The sequence below is a fragment of the Oncorhynchus gorbuscha genome, linkage group LG25 (assembly GCF_021184085.1).
Source record: "Oncorhynchus gorbuscha isolate QuinsamMale2020 ecotype Even-year linkage group LG25, OgorEven_v1.0, whole genome shotgun sequence".
Taxonomy (NCBI): Eukaryota; Metazoa; Chordata; class Actinopteri; order Salmoniformes; family Salmonidae; genus Oncorhynchus; species Oncorhynchus gorbuscha.
In genome coordinates, this window is record NC_060197.1 from 5901913 (window position 1) to 5929850 (window position 27938).

General features: G+C 45.9%; 1 protein-coding gene across 5 annotated transcripts in view; it reads right to left on the bottom strand.

Moving 5' to 3' along the window:
• Window positions 1-6232: 6232 nt before the first annotated feature.
• Window positions 6233-27938, bottom strand: part of LOC124013754 (synaptotagmin-1-like) — a 282762-nt gene continuing 261056 nt past the window's right edge. For all 5 annotated transcript variants that reach the window (XM_046328251.1, XM_046328254.1, XM_046328250.1 and 2 more), the window contains 3 exons: window positions 18782-18949; window positions 16626-16793; window positions 6233-7317 (listed from right to left, as the gene is read on the bottom strand). In XM_046328251.1, coding sequence (XP_046184207.1) covers window positions 7051-7317; window positions 16626-16793; window positions 18782-18949 — 603 coding nt within the window. In that variant the 3' untranslated portion in view covers window positions 6233-7050. The remainder of the gene's footprint in view (window positions 7318-16625; window positions 16794-18781; window positions 18950-27938) is intronic.

Sequence of the window (27938 nt, forward strand, 5' to 3'; positions counted from 1 at the left end):
GGAAAGCCACACTCTCTGGCCGCAACAATACCTTGGACTCTTAATCCTGCGTTTATTGGCGGCTCTCACCGTCTGTGCCCTGTAACGGCAAAGTGCAGACCTCACCCTCCTCCAGGTGCGCTCACAACGTTGGACAAACGCTTGAGCGGAGGGAACGCTGGACTCGGCAAGCTGGGATGAGAACAGAGGAGGCTGGTAACCCAGACTACTCTGAAACGGAGATAACCCGGTAGCAGACGAAGGAAGCGACCAGAGCGTATTCTGCCCAGGGGAGCTGTTCTGCCCAAGACGCAGGGTTTCTGAAAGAAAGGCTGCGTAGTATGCGACCAATCGTCTGATTGGCCCTCTCTGCTTGACCGTTAGACTGGGGATGAAACCCGGAAGAGAGACTGACGGACGCACCAATCAAACGACAGAACTCCCTCCAAAACTGTGACGTGAATTGCGGGCCTCTGTCTGAAACGGCGTCTAACGGGAGGCCATGAATTCTGAATACATTCTCAATAATGATTTGTGCCGTCTCCTTAGCGGAAGGAAGTTTAGCGAGGGGAATGAAATGTGCCGCCTTAGAGAACCTATCGACAACCGTAAGAATCACAGTCTTCCCCGCAGACAAAGGCAGACCGGTAATGAAGTCTAAGGCGATGTGAGACCATGGTCGAGAAGGAATGGGGAGCGGTCTGAGACGACCGGCAGGAGGAGAGTTACCCGACTTAGTCTGCGCGCAGTCCGAACAAGCAGCCACGAAACGGCGCGTGTCACGCTCCTGAGTCGGCCACCAAAAGCGCTGGCGAATAGACGCAAGAGTGCCTCGAACACCGGGATGACCAGCTAACTTGGCAGAGTGAGCCCACTGAAGAACAGCCAGACGAGTGGAAACAGGAACGAAAAGGAGGTTACTAGGACAAGCGCGCGGCGACGCAGTGTGCGTGAGTGCTTGCTTAACCTGTCTTTCAATTCCCCAGACTGTTAACCCGACAACACGCCCATAAGGAAGAATCCCCGGGATCAGTAGAAGCCACAGAAGAACTAAACAGACGGGATAAGGCATCAGGCTTGGTGTTCTTGCTACCCGACGGTAAGAAATCACAAACTCGAAACGAGCGAAAAACAACGCCCAACGAGCTTGACGGGCATTAAGTCGTTTGGCAGAACGGATGTACCTGGCGTTCTTATGGTCTGTCCAAACGACAAAGGAACGGTCGCCCTCCAACCACTGTCGCCATTCGCCTAGGGCTAAGCGGATGGCGAGCAGTTCACGGTTACCCACATCATAGTTGCGCTCAGATGGCGACAGGCGATGAGAAAATAAGCGCAAGGATGAACCTTATCGTCAGACTGGAAGCGCTGGGATTAGAATGGCCCTTACGCCTACCTCTGAAGCGTCAACCTCGACAATGAATTGTCTAGTGACGTCAGGAGTAACGAGGATAGGATCTCTACGTAAAGTCTGAGAAGTGCTCTTTTCATGTCTCCTCCGTTACTTTTCTCGGTTCCGTTATTTCCGCTGAAGGCATTCAGATGGATTCCGCTAAGGTCCAAGCTGTCAGTGATTGGCCCGTTCCAAGGTCACGTGTCGAGTTGCAGCGCTTTTTAGGTTTCGCTAATTTCTATCGGCGTTTCATTCGTAATTTCGGTCAAGTTGCTGCCCCTCTCACAGCTCTTACTTCTGTCAAGACGTGTTTTAAGTGGTCCGGTTCCGCCCAGGGAGCTTTTGATCTTCTAAAAGAACGTTTTACGTCCGCTCCTATCCTCGTTACTCCTGACGTCACTAGACAATTCATTGTCGAGGTTGACGCTTCAGAGGTAGGCGTGGGAGCCATTCTATCCCAGCGCTTCCAGTCTGACGATAAGGTTCATCCTTGCGCTTATTTTTCTCATCGCCTGTCGCCATCTGAGCGCAACTATGATGTGGGTAACCGTGAACTGCTCGCCATCCGCTTAGCCCTAGGCGAATGGCGACAGTGGTTGGAGGGGGCGACCGTTCCTTTTGTCGTTTGGACAGACCATAAGAACCTTGAGTACATCCGTTCTGCCAAACGACTTAATGCCCGTCAAGCTCGTTGGGCGTTGTTTTTCGCTCGTTTCGAGTTTGTGATTTCTTACCGTCCGGGTAGCAAGAACACCAAGCCTGATGCCTTATCCCGTCTGTTTAGTTCTTCTGTGGCTTCTACTGATCCCGAGGGGATTCTTCCTTATGGGCGTGTTGTCGGGTTAACAGTCTGGGGAATTGAAAGACAGGTTAAGCAAGCACTCACGCACACTGCGTCGCCGCGCGCTTGTCCTAGTAACCTCCTTTTCGTTCCTGTTTCCACTCGTCTGGCTGTTCTTCAGTGGGCTCACTCTGCCAAGTTAGCTGGTCATCCCGGTGTTCGAGGCACTCTTGCGTCTATTCGCCAGCGCTTTTGGTGGCCGACTCAGGAGCGTGACACGCGCCGTTTCGTGGCTGCTTGTTCGGACTGCGCGCAGACTAAGTCGGGTAACTCTCCTCCTGCCGGTCGTCTCAGACCGCTCCCCATTCCTTCTCGACCATGGTCTCACATCGCCTTAGACTTCATTACCGGTCTGCCTTTGTCTGCGGGGAAGACTGTGATTCTTACGGTTGTCGATAGGTTCTCTAAGGCGGCACATTTCATTCCCTCGCTAAACTTCCTTCCGCTAAGGAGACGGCACAAATCATTATTGAGAATGTATTCAGAATTCATGGCCTCCCGTTAGACGCCGTTTCAGACAGAGGCCCGCAATTCACGTCACAGTTTTGGAGGGAGTTCTGTCGTTTGATTGGTGCGTCCGTCAGTCTCTCTTCCGGGTTTCATCCCCAGTCTAACGGTCAAGCAGAGAGGGCCAATCAGACGATTGGTCGCATACTACGCAGCCTTTCTTTCAGAAACCCTGCGTCTTGGGCAGAACAGCTCCCCTGGGCAGAATACGCTCACAATTCGCTTCCTTCGTCTGCTACCGGGTTATCTCCGTTTCAGAGTAGTCTGGGTTACCAGCCTCCTCTGTTCTCATCCCAGCTTGCCGAGTCCAGCGTTCCCTCCGCTCAAGCGTTTGTCCAACGTTGTGAGCGCACCTGGAGGAGGGTGAGGTCTGCACTTTGCCGTTACAGGGCACAGACTGTGAGAGCCGCCAATAAACGCAGGATTAAGAGTCCAAGGTATTGTTGCGGCCAGAGAGTGTGGCTTTCCACTCGCAACCTTCCTCTTACGACAGCTTCTCGTAAGTTGACTCCGCGGTTCATTGGTCCGTTCCGTGTCTCCCAGGTCGTCAATCCCTGTCGCTGTGCGACTGCTTCTTCCGCGACATCTTCGTCGCGTCCATCCTGTCTTCCATGTCTCCTGTGTTAAGCCCTTTCTTCGCACCCCGTTCGTCTTCCCTCCCCCTCCCGTCCTTGTCGAGCGCACCTATTTACAAGGTACATAAGATCATGGACATGCGTTCTCGGGACGGGGTCACCAATACTTAGTGGATTGGGAGGGTTACGGTCCTGAGGAGAGGAGTTGGGTTCCGTCTCGGGACGTGCTGGACCGTTCACTCATCGATGATTTCCTCCGTTGCCGCCAGGATTCCTCCTCGAGTGCGCCAGGAGGCGCTCGGTGAGTGGGGGTACTGTCATGTTTGTCATTTATTATCATGTCTTGTCCCTGTGCTCCCCATTCTATTCGTTTCCCTCTGCTGGTCTTATTAGGTTCTTTCCCTCTTTCTATCCCTCTCTCTCCCCCCCTCTCTCACTCTCTCGCTCTCTCTTCTCTCTATCGTTCCGTTCCTGCTCCCAGCTGTTCCTATTCCCCTAATCATCATTTAGTCTTCCCACACCTGTTCCCGATCCTTTCCCCTGATTAGAGTCCCTATTTCTTCCTTTGTGTTCCGTTCCTGTCCTGTCGGTTCCTTGTTTAGAATTCACCATGCTGTGATTGTGTATCGCCCTGTCCTGTCGTGTTTTTGCCTTCATCAGATGCTGCGTGTGAGCAGGTGTCTCTGTCAGCTACGGCCTGCGCCTACCCGAAGCGACCTGCAGTCTGTGGCCGCTTCTCCTGTTATTCCCCTCTACAGACTAGAGGATTTCTGTTATTCCCTGTTTGGACATTTCCTGTTAAGGATTCAGGATTTGTCGTTTTCTGTTTGGACTTGAATAAACTCTGTTTCTGTTAAGTCGCTTTTGGGTCCTCTTTCACCTGCATGACACTTCTGGAGAAGTTGACTCTTCAAACAATGGGCTAACTGCGATATAGTACTCTGCGATATCTTGTTAGATCAAATAAATTGGAACACAATGTTGTTAGCTACAGGGGTCCAAAACAATATTTTCTGCCCTAAAGCGTGTACGGGAATTATGCTTGCTTGGTATTTGTTTATTTGGTTAGTCAAACCCAGAGGCGGAGAGAGGGAGAGATATCAGAGTATTGGCTCCTTCCAAAAGGAATGACAACGCTCTCTTTCAAAAATTGAACAAAACAAGCCAAGCACAAGCTATTCCTCAATTCAATTTTCTGATAACATTTAAAAAGGTCAAATTGCTGTCATTGTGTTCAGCTTCACTACCTTGTTCATTGTTCGGTTGACATCAAAAACATGAATGTCGAAATAAGCTGTGTGAGTGGGAACAAGACGCCTGTTATCCAGCCTACTGTTTGGGACTTCAATAGGTAACATGAAAGTCGAACAATAGCTCCTATAATTCTCATTCCAGTAAAAACCCAGGTGAGAGTGTTAAGTACTTTACCAGTTGGATAGATTGGATAGACAATGATGTGCCAATATGATTCTCAATAGGGTCTTGGGATGGCTAGAAGCCATTGGCTAGAAATGATGTTATCCCCTTACAGATTTTATGATACAGTATGCTCATTTGAGTATACAATGAGAGACATATCCATGCACACACTGACTGACACACTCTGACACACGCAACACACACACTAACACAGACCCACCTACAACAGTGTAGCCAGTCTAATGTGCTATTAAAATGGAAATCATAGTTCGGAACCTGAATCCAATGGCAACTAAGATGAAAACATGCTATTACCATACGTTAATAATTCAACCAGAAATCCCCAGACTTGGCTCCACTTTGACCTTTTAAACACACTAGATAAACCATGCACCAATTACCCTTGGCATATTGAATGTCAAGCCCAGCCAACCTTACTAACCACTTTCCTTCGGAATACGTTTCCCACAGTAACTGCCTGGCCTTCAAACTGCCTCCCTTCTATTACTCATCAGCTTGATTGACAGCTTAGGATGTGGCCAATCCCATGATGCAAATGGAGACAGATGAGAGCTAATGCTTGGAGTGGAAATGCAAGCGGGGAGGCATGGGTTCTGGCTAATGGCTACCAGGCACACTACTCTGACAGATGACGGAAGGTCTTGGGCTAGTGTGAGGTAGCGGTTCTGTTAGGCAAGTCAGGCACTGATGGCATGCTAGGCTGTGAGGCACGGGGAGGGAGAATGGACTAGATGCATGATAACTGCAGCCTGGAGAGGGTTAAGATTAGGAGGAAGGACAGGGAGGAAGAGGAGGATAGGGGATTAGAAATGGTCCAAGGAACGGATAGGAGAGAGCCAGGGAGACGGGAGGGGTGGGGTGGACCCAGCTGTGGAAGGGGGGATTTGGGGGCTGGGGGGGCTGTTTGTGGGGTGGAGTGATGAATGGTTCAGGTGGGCTCCTATTTCTAGCTCCTGAATGGCCCATATCACCAGGACCATACAGGAAATGTACACAGCTGGCTCTGCTTGCTAGAAGGGGCCCGCGCCCACATAGCCCTCCTTCCAAGAGGAAAGTTTTAGAAAATTAGATTTCTTTGCTCATCTCTGAGCGGTGCAGCAGCGAAAACTTTCTCCTGTCCACTTTCTCCTGTCCACCTTTCTGTGTAGAACAGTATTGGTGGTGTGATGGTGTGATGTTCCGAGGGGAGCTTCATGGGAGAGTGTCTGATATCCATCATGGCGTTCTCTGGCCCTCAGGGAGAGTTCTGCCCCATGCTCACTGATGGATGGGAAGCTGCTCAACACTAGATGGATTACTCTCTGCAGTACACACACACCTGCACATGCTCAGGAGTGTGTGTGTGTGTGTGTGTGTGTGTGTGTGTGTGTGTGTGTGTGTGTGTGTGTGTGTGTGTGTGTGTGTGTGTGTGTGTGTGTGTGTGTGTGTGTGTGTGTGTGTGTGTGTGTGTGTGTGTGTGTGTGTGTGTGTGTGTGGAATGCGTGGTGACTATCGCAAATGAAACATTCTGTTAACATGGCATCAGGCTCACTTTTCAGAGTTGGTCAATTCATTAGAAATGTGTTCTATCTATGAGCCTCTACAGGTGCTTTAGTGAACCATGGCCACAATGGCCAGGTGACTTTCCAAAGCGTTACTTCAGTGTAGTTCCTATGGGATCTCCTGCCAACATAAAGCAGGGTGTTCATTAGTGCCCACTGCGATCATTACTGTCCATGTGTATTTTCTCCCACGCAACAGCAGGTCTGCACAGTGGAGCCCAGTAACCACCACCCACACCCCTGATCCCTGGAGTACCTGGGTCTAACCACATGTTCTGTTGGCATCACATTGGCATCACATTGGCATTGTTCTGGAGGACAAAATGCCATTTCTATTGCTGTCCACATTTTGGAGGTAGAGTTTAGACACACATTAATCACCTCAGATGCTATCTGTTATCTCCTGCCAATATAATGGTGGGCAATGATTGGTTGGGGACGGTTGTTGTTTGAGAGAAATAGCTGCAGGAAAATAGGAGACACTGAAGTGATTGCTGCCACAGATTTTCTCAGACAAAAGATGAGCCTGTCGTGTGGAAAGCCAGCGGGGAGTGAAAGTGCCGCACAATCAGAGCTCAAAGTCTCCAACAGACACCAATCTCCCAAAGTCCAACCAGACAAAACACTGGGCCCCACAATGACTCACCAAGCCTTCAGCAAAACCCCTAGAACAGCACAGAGAGGGGAGAGGGCAAAACAATGGTTTCTAATACATACTGTAACACCCTGAGAGCGTTCATTACCAGAGAGAGAGAGTGGCTTTGACTGAGGGTTTCATAATGACAGCCCCTCCTCTTGAGTAGACATGACACAGATGAGAGCAGGTCTGGAGGTAAAATTCCTTACTACCATCTTAGGCCCCCTGGCTGTCAATCGTCTTGCCTGGCCATCTTTGTTGTGGCCCTCAGCTCTGCTCTGCTCACCTGACAAGCCTCCCACGTCCATCTTCTTCAGGTTCTTGGCCTCCAGGATGACCACGGTCAGCTTACCAGCGGTGGGCACGTATCGCAGGGAGAAGCAGATATCACCCAGCTTCTCTTGCTGTGAGAGGAGAGAGAGAGAGAGAGAGAGAGAGAGAGAGAGAGAGAGAGAGAGAGAGAGAGAGAGAGAGAGAGAGAGAGAGAGAGAGAGAGAGAGAGAGAGAGAGAGAGAGAGAGAGAGAGAGAGAGAGAGAGAGAGAGAGAGGAGTCATGACCATAGCTATGAATAAGGGTGAAGTTGTCTGCTGAAGTGACACATGTTTTGGGTGTGTAGTATTGTCTGTCTAAAAGCTTGAATGCTTTCACATGGATTCGACGACGACATAAATTAACATAACAAAAAAAATGGAATTCAGCTCCAAGAGATTTTAATTGAGTAAATCTGTCCCTAAGTATTCCAACGCATAATAGGGATACATATGTTGCCATATCCAAATGTAATCAAGGTTTGAAATTCTTATGATTTAGTCAAATATTATATTTGTTTGGGCATCTTGTGGTCAATTTGACAAATTATTTGCAATTATGTTCCGGGACCCCCGACCATCCGCTCAAGGAAAAAACGTGTAGAGATGATTGGTTGAGGTTATAGCTGCTGAGAGACAGAACGTCATCAATCGTTCCCTTGTGTCATACACATCAACATTAGAAATAAACAATCGTAGTCACAGAGCGAACAGACTCAAAATGTGATTTATATTTCTGGAATTACACATATTAACAAGTAGAACAGACTGATGCTCAATAAGTGTCCCAGGTCCAACTTGAATTACACATGATTGGAAACAGCCAATATGAATAGACCTCATAAATCAAGGGCCAAGGAGGCCTGAACATTGATTTTTGTGTTATATACCAGAGGTCTTTTATCAAATTACAACCAAGACCGATTCCCTAATACTAAATATATGTGATGAGAATATAATACGGTTGCCAGATGTGAGTTGTATATGGGGCAGGTTTATTCTCAGCCTGGGTTGCCATTACTCAGTCAGTGTATCTAGCCGGGCCTGGCCTGTACACTCAGCCCAGAGCCGACGGGACTATATAGACTCACTTTAATGACAGAGGCTCCAGCTTCATCAACATAAACACACACTCCTCCTGGGGAGACATGGGTAGAGAGACTGAGAGAAAGAAACGCTGAAATAAATGATGCTTGTCTGAAGCCATCATGGTCTAATATATTCCAGAAATATCTGGGAAAGGCCAGAATTGCCTCTCCTGCCGAGAGCGCCTCGTGTTTGACCCGCCAGGTTGAGGAGGATGTTTTTGCTATGTCAACACTGTTATACAACCGAGTAGGAAGAGTCTAACATTTTGTAGCTAATAAAATGCATGGTCCGTGGTTCCCTCAGCCAATATGGGTGTGTTATTTCAAAGCACGTTTGCAGGTAAATCCAATTGTCACCGCATCACTTTTCTTCTCGACAACAGACGCCAATGTAAGGAACCTTTGTTTCTAGAAGAATACACAGTGAAAAACAAACTAATTATGAAACCCCCTGATATCAAATCAAAGTTTATTTGTCACGTGCGCTGAATACAACAGGTAGACCTTACAGTGAAATGCTTACTTACAGGCTCTAACCAATAGTGAAAGAAAAAAAGTATGTGTGTGTGTGTGTGTGTGTGTGTGTGTGTGTGTGTGTGTGTGTGTGTGTGTGTGTGTGTGTGTGTGTGTGTGTGTGTGTGTGTGTGTGTGTGTAGGTAAGTAAAGAAATAAAACAACAGTAAAAAGACATTTGAAAATAAGAGTAGCAAGACTATATACCTACACTAGTCAGTCAAGCTTATTGAGGTAGTATATATGTCATGTTTTGTCATTTATTATCTTGTCTTGTCCCTGTGCTTCCCATTCTATTCGTTTCCCTCTGCTGGTCTTATTAGGTTCTTTCCCTCTTTCTATCCCTCTCTCTCCCCTCCCTCTCTCACTCTCTCGCTCTCTCTTCTCTCTATCGTTCCGTTCCTGCTCCCAGCTGTTCCAATTCCCCTAATCAATCATTTAGTCTTCCCACACCTGTTCCCGATCCTTTCCCCTGATTAGAGTCCCTATTTCTTCCTTTGTGTTCCGTTCCTGTCCTGTCGGTTCCTTGTCTAGAATTCACCGTGCTGTGTTTGTGTATCGCCCTGTCGTGTCGTGTTTTCCTCAGATGCTGCGTGGTGAGCAGGTGTCTGAGTCTGTCTGGTTCAAGTGCCTTCCCGAGGCAACCTGCTGTTCACCTGCTGTTCAAGATCGAGTCTCCAGTTTGTCCTCGTCATTTCGAGTGAAAGTTGTGTTTTTTGTTTGTATTTACTTTACTGGATTAAAGACTCTGTTTTCGCCAAGTCGCTTTTGGGTCCTCTTTCACCTGCATGACAGAAGGAACCGACCAAGGAATGGACCCAGCGACTTCAGACGCTCGTTACACTGCCGTCGAGATCCAAGGAGCCATGCTCGGCAGACACGAGCAGGAATTGTCTGCTGCTCGCCATGCCGTGGAGAACCTGGCCGCTCAGGTTTCCGACCTCTCTGGACAGTTCCAGAGTCTACGTCTCGTGCCACCTGTTACTTCCTGGCCTGCCGAGCCTCCAGAACCTAGGGTTAATAACCCACCTTGCTACTCCGGGCAGCCCACTGAGTGCCGCTCCTTTCTCACGCAGTGTGAGATTGTGTTCTCTCTCCAACCCAACACATACTCTAGAGAGAGAGCTCGGGTTGCTTACGTCATTTCACTCCTTACTGGCCGGGCTCGAGAATGGGGCACAGCTATCTGGGAGGCAAGGGCTGATTGCTCTAACAAGTTCCAGAACTTTAAAGAGGAGATGATTCGGGTTTTTGACCGTTCAGTTTTTGGTAGGGAGGCTTCTAGGGCCCTGGCTTCCTTATGCCAAGGTGAACGGTCCATAACGGATTATTCTATTGAGTTTCGCACTCTTGCTGCCTCTAGTGAGTGGAACGAGCCGGCGCTGCTCGCTCGTTTTCTGGAGGGACTCCACGCAGTGGTTAAGGATGAGATTCTCTCCGGGAGGTTCCTTCAGATGTGGACTCTTTGATTGCTCTCGCCATCCGCATAGAATGACGGGTAGATCTTCGTCACCGGGCTCGTGGAAGAGAGCTCGCATCAACGGTGTTTCCCTGCTCCGCATCGCAACCATCTCCCTCCTCTGGCTCAGAGTCTGAGCCCATGCAGCTGGGAGGGATTCGCATCTCGACTAAGGAGAGGGAACGGAGGATCACCAACCGCCTGTGCCTCTATTGCGGAGTTGCTGGACATTTTGTTAATTCATGTCCAGTAAAAGCCAGAGCTCATCTGTAAGCGGAGGGCTACAGGTGAGCGCAACTACTCAAGTCTCTCCATCAAGATCCTGTACTACTTTGTCGGTCCATCTACGCTGGACCGGTTCGGGTGCTACATGTAGTGCCTTGATAGACTCTGGGGCTGAGGGTTGTTTCATGGACGAAGCATGGGTTCGGAAACATGACATTCCTTTCAGAGAGTTAGAGAAGCCTACGCCCATGTTCGCCTTAGATGGTAGTCATCTTCCCAGTATCAGATTTGAGACACTACCTTTAACCCTCACAGTATCTGGTAACCACAGTGAGACTATTTCTTTTTTGATTTTCCGTTCACCGTTTACACCTGTTGTTTTGGGTCATCCCTGGCTAGTATGTCATAATCCTTCTATTAATTGGTCTAGTAATTCTATCCTATCCTGGAACGTTTCTTGTCATGTGAAGTGTTTAATGTCTGCCATCCCTCCCGTTTCTTCTGTCCCTACTTCTCAGGAGGAACCTGGCGATTTGACAGGAGTGCCGGAGGAATATCATGATCTGCGCACGGTCTTCAGTCGGTCCCGAGCCAACTCCCTTCCTCCTCACCGGTCGTATGATTGTAGTATTGATCTCCTTCCGGGGACCACTCCTCCTCGGGGTAGACTATACTCTCTGTCGGCTCCCGAACGTAAGGCTCTCGAGGATTATTTGTCTGTGTCTCTTGACGCCGGTACCATAGTGCCTTCTTCCTCTCCGGCCGGGGCGGGGTTCTTTTTTGTTAAGAAGAAGGACGGTACTCTGCGCCCCTGCGTGGATTATCGAGGGCTGAATGACATAACGGTTAAGAATCGTTATCCGCTTCCCCTTATGTCATCAGCCTTCGAGATTCTGCAGGGAGCCAGGTGCTTTACTAAGTTGGACCTTCGTAACGCTTACCATCTCGTGCGCATCAGAGAGGGGGACGAGTGGAAAACGGCGTTTAACACTCCGTTAGGGCATTTTGAGTACCGGGTTCTGCCGTTTGGTCTCGCCAATGCGCCAGCTGTTTTTCAGGCATTAGTTAATGATGTTCTGAGAGACATGCTGAACATCTTTGTTTTTGTCTATCTTGACGATATCCTGATTTTTTCTCCGTCACTCGAGATTCATGTTCAGCACGTTCGACGTGTTCTACAGCGCCTTTTAGAGAATTGTCTCTACGTAAAGTCTGAGAAGTGCTCTTTTCATGTCTCCTCCGTTACTTTTCTCGGTTCCGTTATTTCCGCTGAAGGCATTCAGATGGATTCCGCTAAGGTCCAAGCTGTCAGTGATTGGCCCGTTCCAAGTCACGTGTCGAGTTGCAGCGCTTTTTAGGTTTCGCTAATTTCTATCGGCGTTTCATTCGTAATTTCGGTCAAGTTGCTGCCCCTCTCACAGCTCTTACTTCTGTCAAGACGTGTTTTAAGTGGTCCGGTTCCGCCCAGGGAGCTTTTGATCTTCTAAAAGAACGTTTTACGTCCGCTCCTATCCTCGTTACTCCTGACGTCACTAGACAATTCATTGTCGAGGTTGACGCTTCAGAGGTAGGCGTGGGAGCCATTCTATCCCAGCGCTTCCAGTCTGACGATAAGGTTCATCCTTGCGCTTATTTTTCTCATCGCCTGTCGCCATCTGAGCGCAACTATGATGTGGGTAACCGTGAACTGCTCGCCATCCGCTTAGCCCTAGGCGAATGGCGACAGTGGTTGGAGGGGGCGACCGTTCCTTTTGTCGTTTGGACAGACCATAAGAACCTTGAGTACATCCGTTCTGCCAAACGACTTAATGCCCGTCAAGCTCGTTGGGCGTTGTTTTTCGCTCGTTTCGAGTTTGTGATTTCTTACCGTCCGGGTAGCAAGAACACCAAGCCTGATGCCTTATCCCGTCTGTTTAGTTCTTCTGTGGCTTCTACTGATCCCGAGGGGATTCTTCCTTATGGGCGTGTTGTCGGGTTAACAGTCTGGGGAATTGAAAGACAGGTTAAGCAAGCACTCACGCACACTGCGCCGCCGCGCGCTTGTCCTAGTAACCTCCTTTTCGTTCCTGTTTCCACTCGTCTGGCTGTTCTTCAGTGGGCTCACTCTGCCAAGTTAGCTGGTCATCCCGGTGTTCGAGGCACTCTTGCGTCTATTCGCCAGCGCTTTTGGTGGCCGACTCAGGAGCGTGACACGCGCCGTTTCGTGGCTGCTTGTTCGGACTGCGCGCAGACTAAGTCGGGTAACTCTCCTCCTGCCGGTCGTCTCAGACCGCTCCCCATTCCTTCTCGACCATGGTCTCACATCGCCCTAGACTTCATTACCGGTCTGCCTTTGTCTGCGGGGAAGACTGTGATTCTTACGGTTGTCGATAGGTTCTCTAAGGCGGCACATTTCATTCCCCTCGCTAAGCTTCCTTCCGCTAAGGAGACGGCACAAATCATTATCGAGAATGTATTCAGAATTCATGGCCTCCCGTTAGACGCCGTTTCAGACAGAGGCCCGCAATTCACGTCACAGTTTTGGAGGGAGTTCTGTCGTTTGATTGGTGCGTCCGTCAGTCTCTCTTCCGGGTTTCATCCCCAGTCTAACGGTCAAGCAGAGAGGGCCAATCAGACGATTGGTCGCATACTACGCAGCCTTTCTTTCAGAAACCCTGCGTCTTGGGCAGAACAGCTCCCCTGGGCAGAATACGCTCACAATTCGCTTCCTTCGTCTGCTACCGGGTTATCTCCGTTTCAGAGTAGTCTGGGTTACCAGCCTCCTCTGTTCTCATCCCAGCTTGCCGAGTCCAGCGTTCCCTCCGCTCAAGCGTTTGTCCAACGTTGTGAGCGCACCTGGAGGAGGGTGAGGTCTGCACTTTGCCGTTACAGGGCACAGACTGTGAGAGCCGCCAATAAACGCAGGATTAAGAGTCCAAGGTATTGTTGCGGCCAGAGAGTGTGGCTTTCCACTTGCAACCTTCCTCTTACGACAGCTTCTCGTAAGTTGACTCCGCGGTTCATTGGTCCGTTCCGTGTCTCCCAGGTCGTCAATCCTGTCGCTGTGCGACTGCTTCTTCCGCGACATCTTCGTCGCGTCCATCCTGTCTTCCATGTCTCCTGTGTTAAGCCCTTTCTTCGCACCCCCGTTCGTCTTCCCTCCCCCTCCCGTCCTTGTCGAGAGCGCACCTATTTACAAGGTACATAAGATCATGGACATGCGTTCTCGGGGACGGGGTCACCAATACTTAGTGGATTGGGAGGGTTACGGTCCTGAGGAGAGGAGTTGGGTTCCGTCTCGGGACGTGCTGGACCGTTCACTCATTGATGATTTCCTCCGTTGCCGCCAGGATTCCTCCTCGAGTGCGCCAGGAGGCGCTCGGTGAGTGGGGGGTACTGTCATGTTTTGTCATTTATTATCTTGTCTTGTCCCTGTGCTTCCCATTCTATTCGTTTCCCTCTGCTGGTCTTATTAGGTTCTTTCCCTCTTTCTATCCCTCTCTCTCCCCCTCCCTCTCTCACTCTCTCGCTCTCTCTTCTCTCTATCGTTCCGTTCCTGCTCCCAGCTGTTCCTATTCCCCTAATCAATCATTTAGTCTTCCCACACCTGTTCCCGATCCTTTCCCCTGATTAGAGTCCCTATTTCTTCCATTGTGTTCCGTTCCTGTCCTGTCGGTTCCTTGTCTAGAATTCACCGTGCTGTGTTTGTGTATCGCCCTGTCGTGTCGTGTTTTCCTCAGATGCTGCGTGGTGAGCAGGTGTCTGAGTCTGTCTGGTTCAAGTGCCTTCCCGAGGCAACCTGCTGTTCACCTGCTGTTCAAGATCGAGTCTCCAGTTTGTCCTCGTCATTTCGAGTGAAAGTTGTGTTTTTTGTTTGTATTTACTTTACTGGATTAAAGACTCTGTTTTCGCCAAGTCGCTTTTGGGTCCTCTTTCACCTGCATGACAATATACATGTAGGTATGGGAACAGAGAGTAGCAGTAGCGTAAAAAGAGGGGTTGGCGGGTGGTGGGACACATTGCAGATAGCCCGGTTAGGGGGGGGGGCGCACAATGCAAATAGTCCGGGTAACCATTTGGTTACCTGTTCAGGAGTCTTAGGAGGCTTGGGGGTAAAAACATGTGTCGCTTAAAAAAGATTGGATTCCTTCTGAATTCATCTGGAATCCATCTGTTATTCTGGCAGTGTTCATTTTAAAGTTATATGAACAGAATGCTGCCATGTTGTCATTACCACAGACCTACTGTATATGTAAGAGATAATCAACAAGGGTCTATGCATTCTGTAGAGAATAATGAACGACGTGGAACCTTCCACGGAGTTGTATACTTTTTCAGAGAACGGATAAAGCCCAGAGTTGATTATCCCTTTTATACCATGGCTATAATTGAACACATTTACTGCTACAAATGTGTTCATTTGCAGGTAGAAATGTGTTCAACATCCACTGTTTACTAGATAGTAAGTTTACTAGAAAGATACAGTAGTTGCTTTGATAGCCAAACAAACAGACTTGCTAGTTTAGTCCTAAGCTTGCTATTATGAAAATCTAATTAAACAATGGCAATAATGTTTTCAATTCAAGTTTTGCTTTCAAAAGCAGCTCAAACATAGAACATATAAGAATGAACTATGGCCATTGAATTCTACAGTGCTGATATACCGTGCGTTATAGGGAAATAATCCATGCTCTAGAATGCCCTTCAAGCCAATCAGAAACGAGTATTCAACAATACCATGGTATAATTAAGCAATAAGGCACAAGGGGGTGTGGTATATGGCCAATATACCAGGGCTAAGGCCTGTTTTTATGTTTTGACTGTTCTAATTCAGTGTGTAACCAGTATACCAATCAGCATTCAAGGCTCAAATCACCCAGTTTATAATTAAGCAATTAGGAACCTTGGGGGTTTGTGGTATATGGCCAATATACCATGGCTAAGGGCTGTGTCCAGGCAATTCGCGTTGCGTCGTGCATATGAACAGCCATTAGCCGTTGTATATTGGCCACACATCCTCGGGCCTTATTGCTTAAATCATACCCCAGAGGAAATATCTGGTTCAACATGCCTCTCACTCTGTGTGGATGCATATATTTGCATAGATATGGGTAATGTGACCATACATTTTTCTGAGTGGATATTGGGATTCTGAAGGACCAATTTTGCCCTTAGTCTAGTGTGGTCGTGCCAAACGTAGAAGCATGGGGAGAAATAGGAGTTGGCTATAGCGCACAAACAGATCTGGGACCAGACTAGAGGACGGGCTGTTCAGAGCATCTCTTTAGCTAACTGCTAGGACCTCGTTGGGTGTCATTTGTAGCCACTGAGGCACGGCTGATGTGGGATGTGGGAAACATTACTTTCTGCCACTGTTACACACATTCAATGAGGACAGGAACTTCTTCTTGACCCCATTGTTGCTTGGTGTGTCACATTATCCTTAAAGCCTTCGCACAATGATCACATTTCAACATTTGTATAATCATATAGTGTTTAAGATGGTGCTCACGATAGTGAAAGTGGCCATTTCAAATCAAATCAAAAACCTTCAGCGAAAGCCCACTCAAGTGAGCGACTACCACTTTAAGGGCGTTAAGACAGTGTCTCAAGCCTCGCGTGAAGTGATCAGGTGTAGCTTGTCTGGTTCTGGAACAACGCTGCAGATTGAGACGTCCTTCCACTCTCTGGCACCACAGGTGTGAAAATGAACCTTTACATAAACCAAGCGGGCTGCTAAAAACAAGGTTTGCCTTGCAACCCACGCTTAAATGCTGCACGCCGTAACATTTACCTTGAACATTGTATCTCCTGCACACATTTCTTCATAGAATGAGAAGCATGGAGAGATGATTAAGTTACATTTTCTATGAGAGATGGCATACCCCCAACTACTGTTTGGCACTGAGCTCACTCTTCAATCGCAGGTAAAACATTTTTAACATAGTCATACGATTGACGTGTGATAAAACGTGTCATTTAAAATGTCTGATCGTGGATTTTTGAGAAATGAACTGTTACCTTGGTGACAACACTCCATACTGGTAGTCAACTGTCATAACTTTGGGGAAGAAAATATTAGGAGTTTCTGATGTGTAAACTTAGAGATGTTATATTATATATATATTATATTATTTACCTCCTCCTTCTCGGCGCTCACAAGATCCCGCCACTCCTCTGTCACGTGACTAAAGTCAATCTTGTTCATGGGCAGCTTCACGTCTCCGATGGCGTCGTGCTTGGAGAAGCGGTCAAAGTCGTACACCGTCATCATCAGCGTCTTGCCTCCCAGCTCGACGTAGGGCACCTGGGGAGAACCATATAATCACTAGAAGAGAGTCTGTCCGAACTTGGAACCTCTCTAAGTGTCTTCTGGTGGAACTTATCTCAAACTAAGGATAAATTGAAGTAGTCTATTGTTGACAACTGTAGTAGCACAGTGGTGAAAGTGGTGCTTTACAAAATGGCCGCCAGATTGGCACGCTGTATCATAGCTACTCCCAGGCACTGGTATTACTTGTCAAGGAATAGAGAGGAGTTGTCGTGAGTTGGGGAAGTTCTGGTTCTAGAGCATTACAAATCAATCAACTAGCCTCCTCCTCCCTCAGTCCTCCTCTCCTTCCTTCTCCAGTCCTACCTATGACAGACAAGCGGCAGGCAGTCTTATCTGCCAGAGATCCAGGGCGAAGGAAGGGGTGCTGGTGGAGGGGATGGTGAAGAGTGGACGAGAGTGGTGTCTGGGATTTGATTCTTGATTGCCTCCAATTGAGGTAGACAAAGCTCATTATACACGGCGTCTTGTTACAACATGGTGACAAACTGCCTGATTGGCTAGAAAAGAGATAAGACTTCTGAAGTTTGTCCTTGACACTATCACCACCACGACCAAAGAACACTCCTAGCTCCTTCATTTCTATAATGGAGACACTTGTGATTACAAGTAGGCGCCGGTGGGATAAATAAAGCTTCACAGATCTACCATGTTTTCTGAATTCCAAAATAAATATGCTACTGGTATTTAACCAATCTGGCAACCAGCATCCCCCCAGCCCCCCACATATGCTACGTATTCCTCGCGGCAGACAAACACCTGTTATCTTTTTACTGCTGGATGAATACCACAACTCTTTCTCCACAGCTGAGATATTGTAGCTACAATCACATTTTCGAAACGGAGGATCTTTTGCTCAAATTTAGGCCAAATCAAAACAAGAAAGAGAGAGAGAGAGAATAAGGAGAGATGGAAGTTTGCATCTGCCTGTGTGAATCCTGATCATACAGAGGCCGTGTGGACCAGGAGGCTGTCTGTCAGCAGGTTGTTACTGGGCCAGCTGTATGGAACAGGAGGCAGTGTGTCAGCAGCTTGTTACTGGGCCAGCTGTATGGAACAGGAGGCTGTCTGTCAGCAGGTTGTTACTGGGCCAGCTGTGTGGACCAAGAGGCAGTCTGTCAGGAGCTTGTTACTGGGCTAGCTGTGTGGACCAGGAGGCAGTCTGTCAGCAGTTTGTTACTGGGCCAGCTGTGTGGACCAAGAGGCAGTCTGTCAGGAGCTTGTTACTGGGCTAGCTGTGTGGACCAGGAGGCTGTCTGTCAGCAGGTTGTTACTGGGCCAGCTGTATGGACCAGGAGGCAGTCTGTCAGCAGGTTGTTACTGGGCCATCTGTGTGGACCAGGAGGCAGTCTGTCAGCATGTTGTTACTGGGCCAGCTGTGTGGACCAGGAGGCAGTCTGTCAGCAGGTTGTTACTGGGCCAGCTGTGTGGACCAGGAGGCAGTCTGTCAGCAGCTTGTTACAGGGCCAGATGCTCCATGTCTACACACCTTACCCGAACGAACACACCACAGCATGCAAATGACTTTGTCATAGAACAAACAAACACAACCTGCTTAAACTACTGTGTGCAATGTATGGTTTGTGTATTGTGTATTTGTCCTAGAAATGTATATTGTTGCTATTTTGGAATACAAAGTTTATTACTTCTACTACAACAACGAATACTACTACTAATACAACAACAGCAACTACTACTACTACTATTGCTACTACTACTACTACTGCTACGACTACTGCTACTACTACTACTACTACTACTACTACTGCTACTACTACTACTACTACTATTGCTACTACTACAACTACTACTACTACTATTGCTACTACTACTGCTACGACTACTACTACTACTACTACTACTACTGCTACTACTACTACTAATACTACTGCTGCACAAGACAAGGTTTGAGAGTTGCATGGGTGTAGTATTGTCTAGTCTACTCTTATACCTTGAATAAGTACCTTGAATTGGAACTGCTCGTTGAAGGTGGGGTTTAGGGTCTTCCGGTGGACCTTGGTCTCAAACTTCTTCTTCTTGTCAGGTAGCAGGTAGACCTTAACATAGGGGTCCGAGGTGCCGCCCATGTCCATGGCTGGTAGGTCCGCTGCTTGGATGATCCCTACTATGAGCTGAGGAGAGGAAGGGTGGAGGGGAGACAACAGAGACTGGTCAGCACTACAGTCCTACCCACAGTAATACCATTCTACCCACAGCAATACCAGAGCCTTGATATGACTGTCATCCCACCACCATTCTAACAGAGCACCAAGCTTTGGTTCAATTGGAATAACCCCCGGTCTCATCACTGGTGCAAAAAACTAGGATGGAGAGACGCGACATGGCATGGGTTTAAAATGATCACCAGCAGAATTGAAGTCAAGAGCCTCTATAGTTTTGATTGAATTATGAGAAAGAGGCCCATCGGTAATCTCTTACAACCTTCTCATCTGTAACTCTTTACGTTTCAAATCATGGAGGTAGGCCATAGGTGATATTAAAAGTCACACTCCTGTGAAAGCCATGATGGTTTAAGCCAAAGCACCACATCAGGCTGATAATTGATAACCATGCTGGGGGGCAGGGGAGGCTGATTGACCTGCCAGTCACAGCTGCTTCCTCCAAGGCCTATTGAGGCCTCCTAGTCAGTCAATCAACTTCCTGTCAGGCAGCCATCAACCGGCAATCTGGAGGGGGACCAGGGCACTCAACCATGGAGCTCTCCAGCAGTTGTCAGAGCCAGCCAGCATGAATTATTGGAGCGTGAGAAATGAGGCTACCCTCCGTCATCAAAACGCATGGATCGGTATAGCAACGAATGCTGGATCTCATCAGAATTTGTGACCCGTGTTTTCGCAGTTCAGATCAGTGCTAAAGCAAGGCTCAGGGGAGATGGTGATGGGACTCCAGCTGTAGGAAGAGCTCCCGAGTGGCGCAGTGGTCTAAGGCACTGCAGCTCAGTGCTAGAGGCATCACTACAGACCCTGGTTCGATTCCAAGCTGAATTACAACCGGAGTCCCATAGGGCTGCGCGCAATTGGCCTGCGTTGGCTGGGGTAGGCTGTCATTGTAAATAAGAATTTGTTCTTAACTGACTTGCCTAGTTTAAAAAAATGATGGGAGTGGGAGATGACTGTGTGATGAGGCCAAAGCAAATACTCCATATACACTGCACAGGAACACAACATGGAAGGAACATAGATGGAACCCCCTCTGCCAATGGGGGTGATATTGTGCTAAAATGTACCCATGCTACTGCATAACATTCTCAAAACATTGTTATATTCTTGTTATATACACAAAAACATTATATTCTTGTTATATACACTGAGCAGAGGGGGTTCCATCTAGAAGCGGTTCAGGGAACAGAACAAAAACCCGGAAAATAATTACATTTTTCGAGGAACAGAACCAGAACCGAGAACGAAAGTGATCTACTGTATACTGTTCCGGAACAGAACCATTATTTTAAAAGCATGGTAACCGGTTAATAACGTTATTTTACACTCCAGGAATTTTTACCAGTCCGACAAAAAATGCAACACAGTGCCCTCACTGTCATTCAGAAACGTATTCCAGTGCCTGCCAGAACATATTTTCCAGTGTGTGTGTAGGCTACAGTACATGTTCCTCCCTCTCTCTAAACCATGCATAGTCTACTGTAGCTACTGATGTTACAGGCGTGATTCAGAAATTAGGGGGAGAGATTTTTAATTAGAGAACAATGGACTTGCCTTTTCAGTGTTAGTTAAGCATAGTTATCAAGTTTCACATTGGATTTATTGACTACAAAAAGGTAAGAAACATTTTTATTATATCTCTGGTGCTGCTCTGCACACACAAGCTTGTTAGCCAGCTAGCTCGTTAGATAGCTCTGGTCTAGCTCTCGAAAACTCTAGGCAGCATTATGTGTAATGTAATGGAACTGAGAGTCATGCTCAAGGGCTAGCTCTGGTCCAATGTTAGTTAAGTCAACTCTCTGAAGTTCAAAGTTCCTTCATAGAAGTCGCTCCTCCATAGGTATAATTCCGTGGGCCAAATTCAGATAATGCATGTCATTACAACAAGATATCCAGCACTTCATGCCCAGCACTTTCCACAGCCTACACTACACTAGTTTGTCCAATGCAAGGCTAGCATTGGACAGGAATGGATACACTATACATTGGTGAAGTAATTTCATGTTGAGCTAAATGTGGATTTAGGCACATTCACATTTCAAAGGCACAAAAAGGAAAGATTTCAAATGTTACTTTTTTTTTGGTTTGAACCGGTTCAGAACTTTATTTTGCTGGTTGGAAGCAATGGATTGGAACCAAATAAATTATGGTTCTGTTCAAAATGAAACGATTGGAAAATTAACTGAGATTCCAACTCCTGAAACTGAGTGTACAAAACATTAGGAACACCTTTGTAATATTGAGTTGCATCCCCCTTTGCCCTCAGAACAGCCTCAATTCGTTGGGGCATGGACTCTACAAGGTGTTGAAAGCGTTCCACAGGGATGCTGGCCCATGTTGACTCCAATGCTTTCCACAGTTGTGTCAAGTTGGCTGGTAGTGGATCTCTACCTCGAATAGCTTTTACATCTCATCCCACAGATGCTCAAATGGACTGAGATGTGGTGACTGGGCAGGCCACTGCAGTCAGCAGAGTTCACTGTCATGTCCGTGGATCCATTCCAATACAATGCTAGCTTGTGGCATGGGGCATTCTCCTGCAGAAAAAAATATATATTTGCAGATGGATACACTGATGCCATGAATGGATGCACCAGATTGGCAATGATGTTCAGCTATCCTGCGGCATTCAAATGTTGCTCCACTTTTCTCAAGGGGCCCAATATGTGCCATAAAAACACACCCCACACTATCTCACCATCACCACCATCCTGCAATGTTGACAGGTGGCATGATGGATGCATGCACCCATACCCTAGTCCTCCCATATGCGTGAAACAGCAGGAACTGGGATTCATCAGACCAATGACTTTCAATGATTTTCCAATTCTCCAGTGTCCAGTGTTTTCATTCCTTAGCCCACTGCAACAGCAGTAAAGTCGTCGGCTGCCATACCACATTCGTGTCAAGGTACGATGAGTTTTGCATTCTTTTATTGGTCTTTGGGCACCAATGTTGCACTAGTCTGTCAGCTGACTAACTGTAGCCCGTCTGTTGCTCTGCACAATTCATGTCAGCCTCCTTTGTCCTCTTTCATCAAGGACCCGTTTTTGACCCGTGGCCTGCTGTTGGCTGGATGTCCTATGGGTGGTGTACCATTCTTGATACACACAGGAAACTGTTGAGCGTGAAAAACCCAGCAGCATTGCAGTTCTTGACACACTCAAACCAGTGCACCTGACATCTACTACCATACCCCATTCAAAGGCACTTACATATTTTGTCATTCACCTTCTGAATGGCACACATACACAATCCATGTCTCAATAGTCAAGGCTTAAAAATCATTCTTAAACCTGTCTCCTCCCCTCCATCTATACGGATTGAAGTGAATTTAGCTGGTAAAATCAATAAGGGATCATAACTTTCAGCTGGATACACCTGGTCAGTCTATGTCATGGAAAGAGCAGGTGTTCCTAATATGTTGTACACTTAGTGTAGTTTCAACATAAAGCTAAAGCAACCCAAAGGGGAATGACTAAGATTATGTACATGTATGTTCTTCAAAATGGATTAAATATATTTTTGTTCTCTCACCCATCTACACACAATACCCCATAATGACAAAGCGAAACATGTTTCTAGAAAAGTTAGCAAATGTATGACAATTAAATACAGAAATATGTCATTTACATAAGTATTCACACCCCTGAGGGAATACATGCTAGAATCACCTTTGACAGTGTTTGCAGCTGTGAGTCACTCTAGGTACATCTCTAAGAGCTTTACACACCTAGATTGTAAAAATCTTCAAGCTCTGTCAAATGAGTTATCGATCATTGCTAGACAGCCATTTTCAAGTCTTGCCATAGATTTTCAAGACAATTTAAGTCAAAACTGTAAATGGACCACTCAGAAACAATCAATGTCGTCTTGGTAAGCAACTCCATTGTACATTTGGCCTTGTGTTTTTGGTTATTGTCCTGCTGAAAGATGAAGTTCTCCCAGTGTCTGTTGGAAAGCAGACTAGACCAGGTTTCCCCTCTAGGATTTTGCCTGTGCTTGGCTCTATTCCGTTTCTTTTCATCCTAAAAAACTCCCAGGTCCTTGAAGATGACAAGCATACCCATAACATGATGCAGCCACCACCATGGTTGAATATATGAGGAGTGGTACTCAGTGATGTGTTGGATGATTTGCCTCAAACATAACACTATGTATTCAGGACATTAAGTTCATTTTTTGCAGTTTTACGTTAGTGCCTTTTTACAAACAGGATGCATGTTTTGGAATATTTTTTATTCTGTACAGGATTCTTTCTTTTCACTCTGTCATTTAGGTTAAATAATGTTGTTAATCTATCCTCAGTTTTGTCTTATCACAGCCATTAAACTCTGTAACTGGGGTGTGAATACCTTCTGAAGGCACTGCAAGTACAATTATCCTGCCCGTCACTTACCAAAGACCTCACTGTGATGATATTGTAGCTTTCAAATAAAATTCTGCAGAGCTCAAAGTGTTAACCAGCAGTCATCTCTATGCAAGTGTGTCGATTAATCCTGACATGCTGTCCATTAGATTTCCCTACAGTTGTCCAGAGAGAAGCACTGTCAGGTGTCCTGCTACACGGTGTCACACTGCATTTACTGTGAGCCTCCACCCACCTGGACTCATCTCCATCATCTCTAAGAGAATGATGGGACTGGAGTACTGTGACGAAGACTGTTTACTTACTAGGTTTTACCTATTACAAAACTCAAATCAGATGTTCTGCTGTGAAACCACCTCTATTGGTTAATACAACACGTACAGAACACATGTCCACAGTCAAGAGTTAAACAGTCAGATTCAGACTAGCTGAATATTTCATCATATTTGAATATTCTCTGAGGGACCAGTTGAGTCAAGTGTAGAAAGGTGCCAGCAGCTACACTAAAGTGGATTATTAAAGGGTACTACTAAACTGGACAGTGGTATAAAGTACTTAAGTAAAAAATACTTTAAATGACTACTTAAGTAGTTTTTTGGGGTATTTGTACTTTACTTTAATATTTATATTTTTGACAACTTTTACTCCACTACATTCCCAAAGAAAATAATGTACATTTTCCTCCCTACATTTTCCCTGACACCCAAAAGTAGTCGTTACATTTTGAATGCTTAACAGGACAGGAAAATGGTCCAATTCACACACTTCTCAAGAGAACATCCCTGGTCACCCTACTGCCTCTGATCTGACAGACTTACGAAACACAAATGCTTCATTTGTAAATTATGTCTGAGTGCTGGAGTTTGCCTCTGACTATCCGTAAATTAAAAGAAACAAGAAATTGTGCCATTTAGATTGCCTAATAGAAATATTTTAAATGATTTACACTTTTACTTTTGACACTTAAGTACTGTATATTTAAACCCGAATACTTTGGGACTTTCACTCAAGTAGAATTTTACTGGGTGACTTTCACTTTAACTTGAGTCAATTCCTATTAAAGTATCTTTACTTTTACTCAAGTATGACAATTGGGTACTTTTTCCACCACTGAAACTTGAAGGTACTACTAAACTGGATTATGAAAAGGGTACTACTAATCTGGTTTATTAAAAGGGTACTACTAAACTGGTTTATTAAAAGGGTACTACTAAACTGGATTATTAAAAGGGTACTACTAAACTGGATTATTAAAAGGGTACTACTAAACTGGTTTATTAAAAGGGTAATACTAAACTGGATTATTAAAAGGGTACTACTAAACTGGATTATTAAAAGGGTACTACTAAACTGGATTATTAAAAGGGTACTACTAAACTGGATTATTAAAAGGGTACTACTAAACTGGATTATTAAAAGGGTACTACTAAACTGGATTATTAAAAGGGTACTACTAAACTGGATTATTAAAAGGTACTACTAATCTGGTTTATTAAAAGGGTACTACTAAACTGGATTATTAAAAGGGTAATACTAAACTGGTTTATTAAAAGGGTAATATTAATCTGGTTTATTAAAAGGGTACTACTAAACTGGATTATTAAAAGGGTAATACTAATCTGGTTTATTAAAAGGGTACTACTAATCTGGTTTATTAAAAGGGTACTACTAATCTGGTTTATTAAAAGGGTACTACTAATCTGGTTTATTAAAAGGGTAATACTAATCTGGTTTATTAAAAGGGTAATACTAATCTGGTTTATTAAAAGGGTACTACTAATCTGGTTTATTAAAAGGGTAATACTAATCTGGTTTATTAAAAGGGTAATACTAATCTGGTTTATTAAAAGGGTACTACTAATCTGGTTTATTAAAAGGGTACTACTAATCTGGTTTATTAAAAGGGTACTACTAATCTGGTTTATTAAAAGGGTACTACTAATCTGGTTTATTAAAAGGGTACTACTAATCTGGTTTATTAAAAGGGTAATACTAATCTGGTTTATTAAAAGGGTAATACTAATCTGGTTTATTAAAAGGGTAATACTAATCTGGTTTATTAAAAGGGTAATACTAATCTGGTTTATTAAAAGGGTACTACTAATCTGGTTTATTAAAAGGGTACTACTAATCTGGTTTATTAAAAGGGTAATACTAATCTGGTTTATTAAAAGGGTAATACTAATCTGGTTTATTAAAAGGGTAATACTAATCTGGTTTATTAAAAGGGTAATACTAATCTGGTTTATTAAAAGGGTAATACTAATCTGGTTTATTAAAAGGGTACTACTAATCTGGTTTATTAAAAGGGTAATACTAATCTGGTTTATTAAAAGGGTAATACTAATCTGGTTTATTAAAAGGGTACTATTCCAATCTGTGTTTGTGTTATATGATCCCCAGGTCTGTAAACCTGTGTGTGTGTTTAACGGAGGGGCAGCATCCTGTCACAGAGAAGGGCCTGCTGGGTCATAACCCTTCCCTGTATGTGTGATATTGGCCGCTTACGGGAGGCTGGAGAACGGTGTGCACCTGCAATTGTGACTAAGCCCCGGGCAGCACATCCTGAATCAAGTTGTTCTGATACTCTCTCCCTGGTCCCTCCCTGCCATCACGGCTCCACATAGCCACACAAACACTACACACTTCAAAGGAGAAAGCGAAAAGGGATGTGAATGGAGCTGTCATATTCCTCCTGTCTTCTCTTGCTTTTTGCCGGAGCCTCTGAGAATGTATTCTCTTTCAGAGGTCAATGGTAGAAGTACATTTGGAGAGACAGAGAAAGGTAATGGGGAAAAACGGTGGTTTTAATTATTCCTACCCAATATAATGGAGACGGTAAACTCTCTGTTATGAATCCAGAGGGTCTCCTTTCGACCCATTAAAAGGGAAATTACTATGATGTTGAAAGTGGGAAATAGCATATTATGTTTCCCATTCTGGCTCCTTTGTGGATCATTTGTGGTGGAGCTGCTTTATACGGCCACCGTACTCTGGGTACCGAATCCTTTACTAACTTGTGCTCTCATTAAACCACCACACCCCCATTCTAATAGAGGCCTGGGCCAGTAGCCATCACTGGTGCTTAACTAACAGAAACAGGCGGAGACATTTGACCATACTGGTCTTTCTCTTTTCTCCATTCAGAGAGAGGCCCTGCTCTACTGAGCTGAGAAGGGCAGATTACCTTTAAACAAAACGAGAGTTTAGCCCTCCCGTACCCCCTGCTCCTCCCCCTCCCCCTCCCCCTCCAAAGTTCTCAGCAGAGGACAAGAGAACAACTAGTGGAACAATCACCTGCGCCAGCCACTCTTCCTCAGACTAGGGCAGTCTTTTCACCGTGATTGCTTCTACTCTGTGGACCTGATCTGAAGACACAGGAGCTGAGTGAGTAGGGGGCTCTGTGGCTCTCTGCTGTAGCTGTTGCTGAACTGAAAGTGGGTCAGACTGACAATAGTCCCTGGTTCACTGGCTTTGTCTCTCAGCCTCAGAGCTGGGTACAGTCAGTGAGCGCCGGGCCCAATGCTCCGGGTTTCTGTCACACACACAGTGACAACTGCCATCCATTCATTATGGATCCATTATGGAATTACGGTGCTTATTATTAATGGACCACTGTAATCACAGTCTCACAGAACAGAACAGGCTGGTATGGTTTTACACTGCATGACAGCTCAGTAAACTACTGGGAATGGAGAAAGCTATATTGGACCCAATATATAAAATAAGTAATGTGACTAGTATTGAGTTAGTGCATTTGTCTTAAATGGTCATAAGGCTCTTTATCAGAATACATTTGACTGATATTATGATAATGACCATGACTATTATGGCCATAACAACTGAGTGCGTGAGGGATTATTGTGATTATTAATCCTCATGATTAGCATCATTACTGTCTGTTACCGTCACTATATTCGCTAAAGCATTTTCATTTAAGGACAAACAGAGTGCTTGAGTGTCTTTCAGGGGAAAGTTGTGATGCATGTGGAGAATCTCTAATGTTCCGAACGCGTGGATAATATAATATGGCGGTTCAGCGAACACTTTCACCCAAAGTGACAAAGAAATCCACAGAAAACTGTCAACATACTATCCATTCCAATCATGTGGGAATTGAACCCACAACCCTGGTGTTGCTCGCACCATGCTCTAACCCAGTGAGCCAATTAAAACTCCTGGCCACGTGGACGAGATGTGTGTGAGTGGCTAATCTCAGGCTGTCCATCGGTTCTGTTTAATGACAGGGAGTTAGCATGGCCTCAGTGAAGGACAGCAGAGCTTCCTCTCCACGCTGCCTTCCACCCTCCTCTATGATCTGTCACACCACATCTGGAAGTTGGTCTGCTCCTCAAGTCGCTCTGCTTTATAAAACCCAGACGGAGGGAAAAAAACAGAAGATGGATTCCATAGGGGACCGTGTTCCCGTCAAGGCTGAAAGAGGACACTTTTACAAAGAAAATGGTAAACCCAGAAATACCGAAATCCCAAGACGGGATTGTTTGCGAGAGGAGAAGTGATTCATTTACAAACCAACCCAACCACCGTGATCCTCTGGTGAGGTGTAGTTGA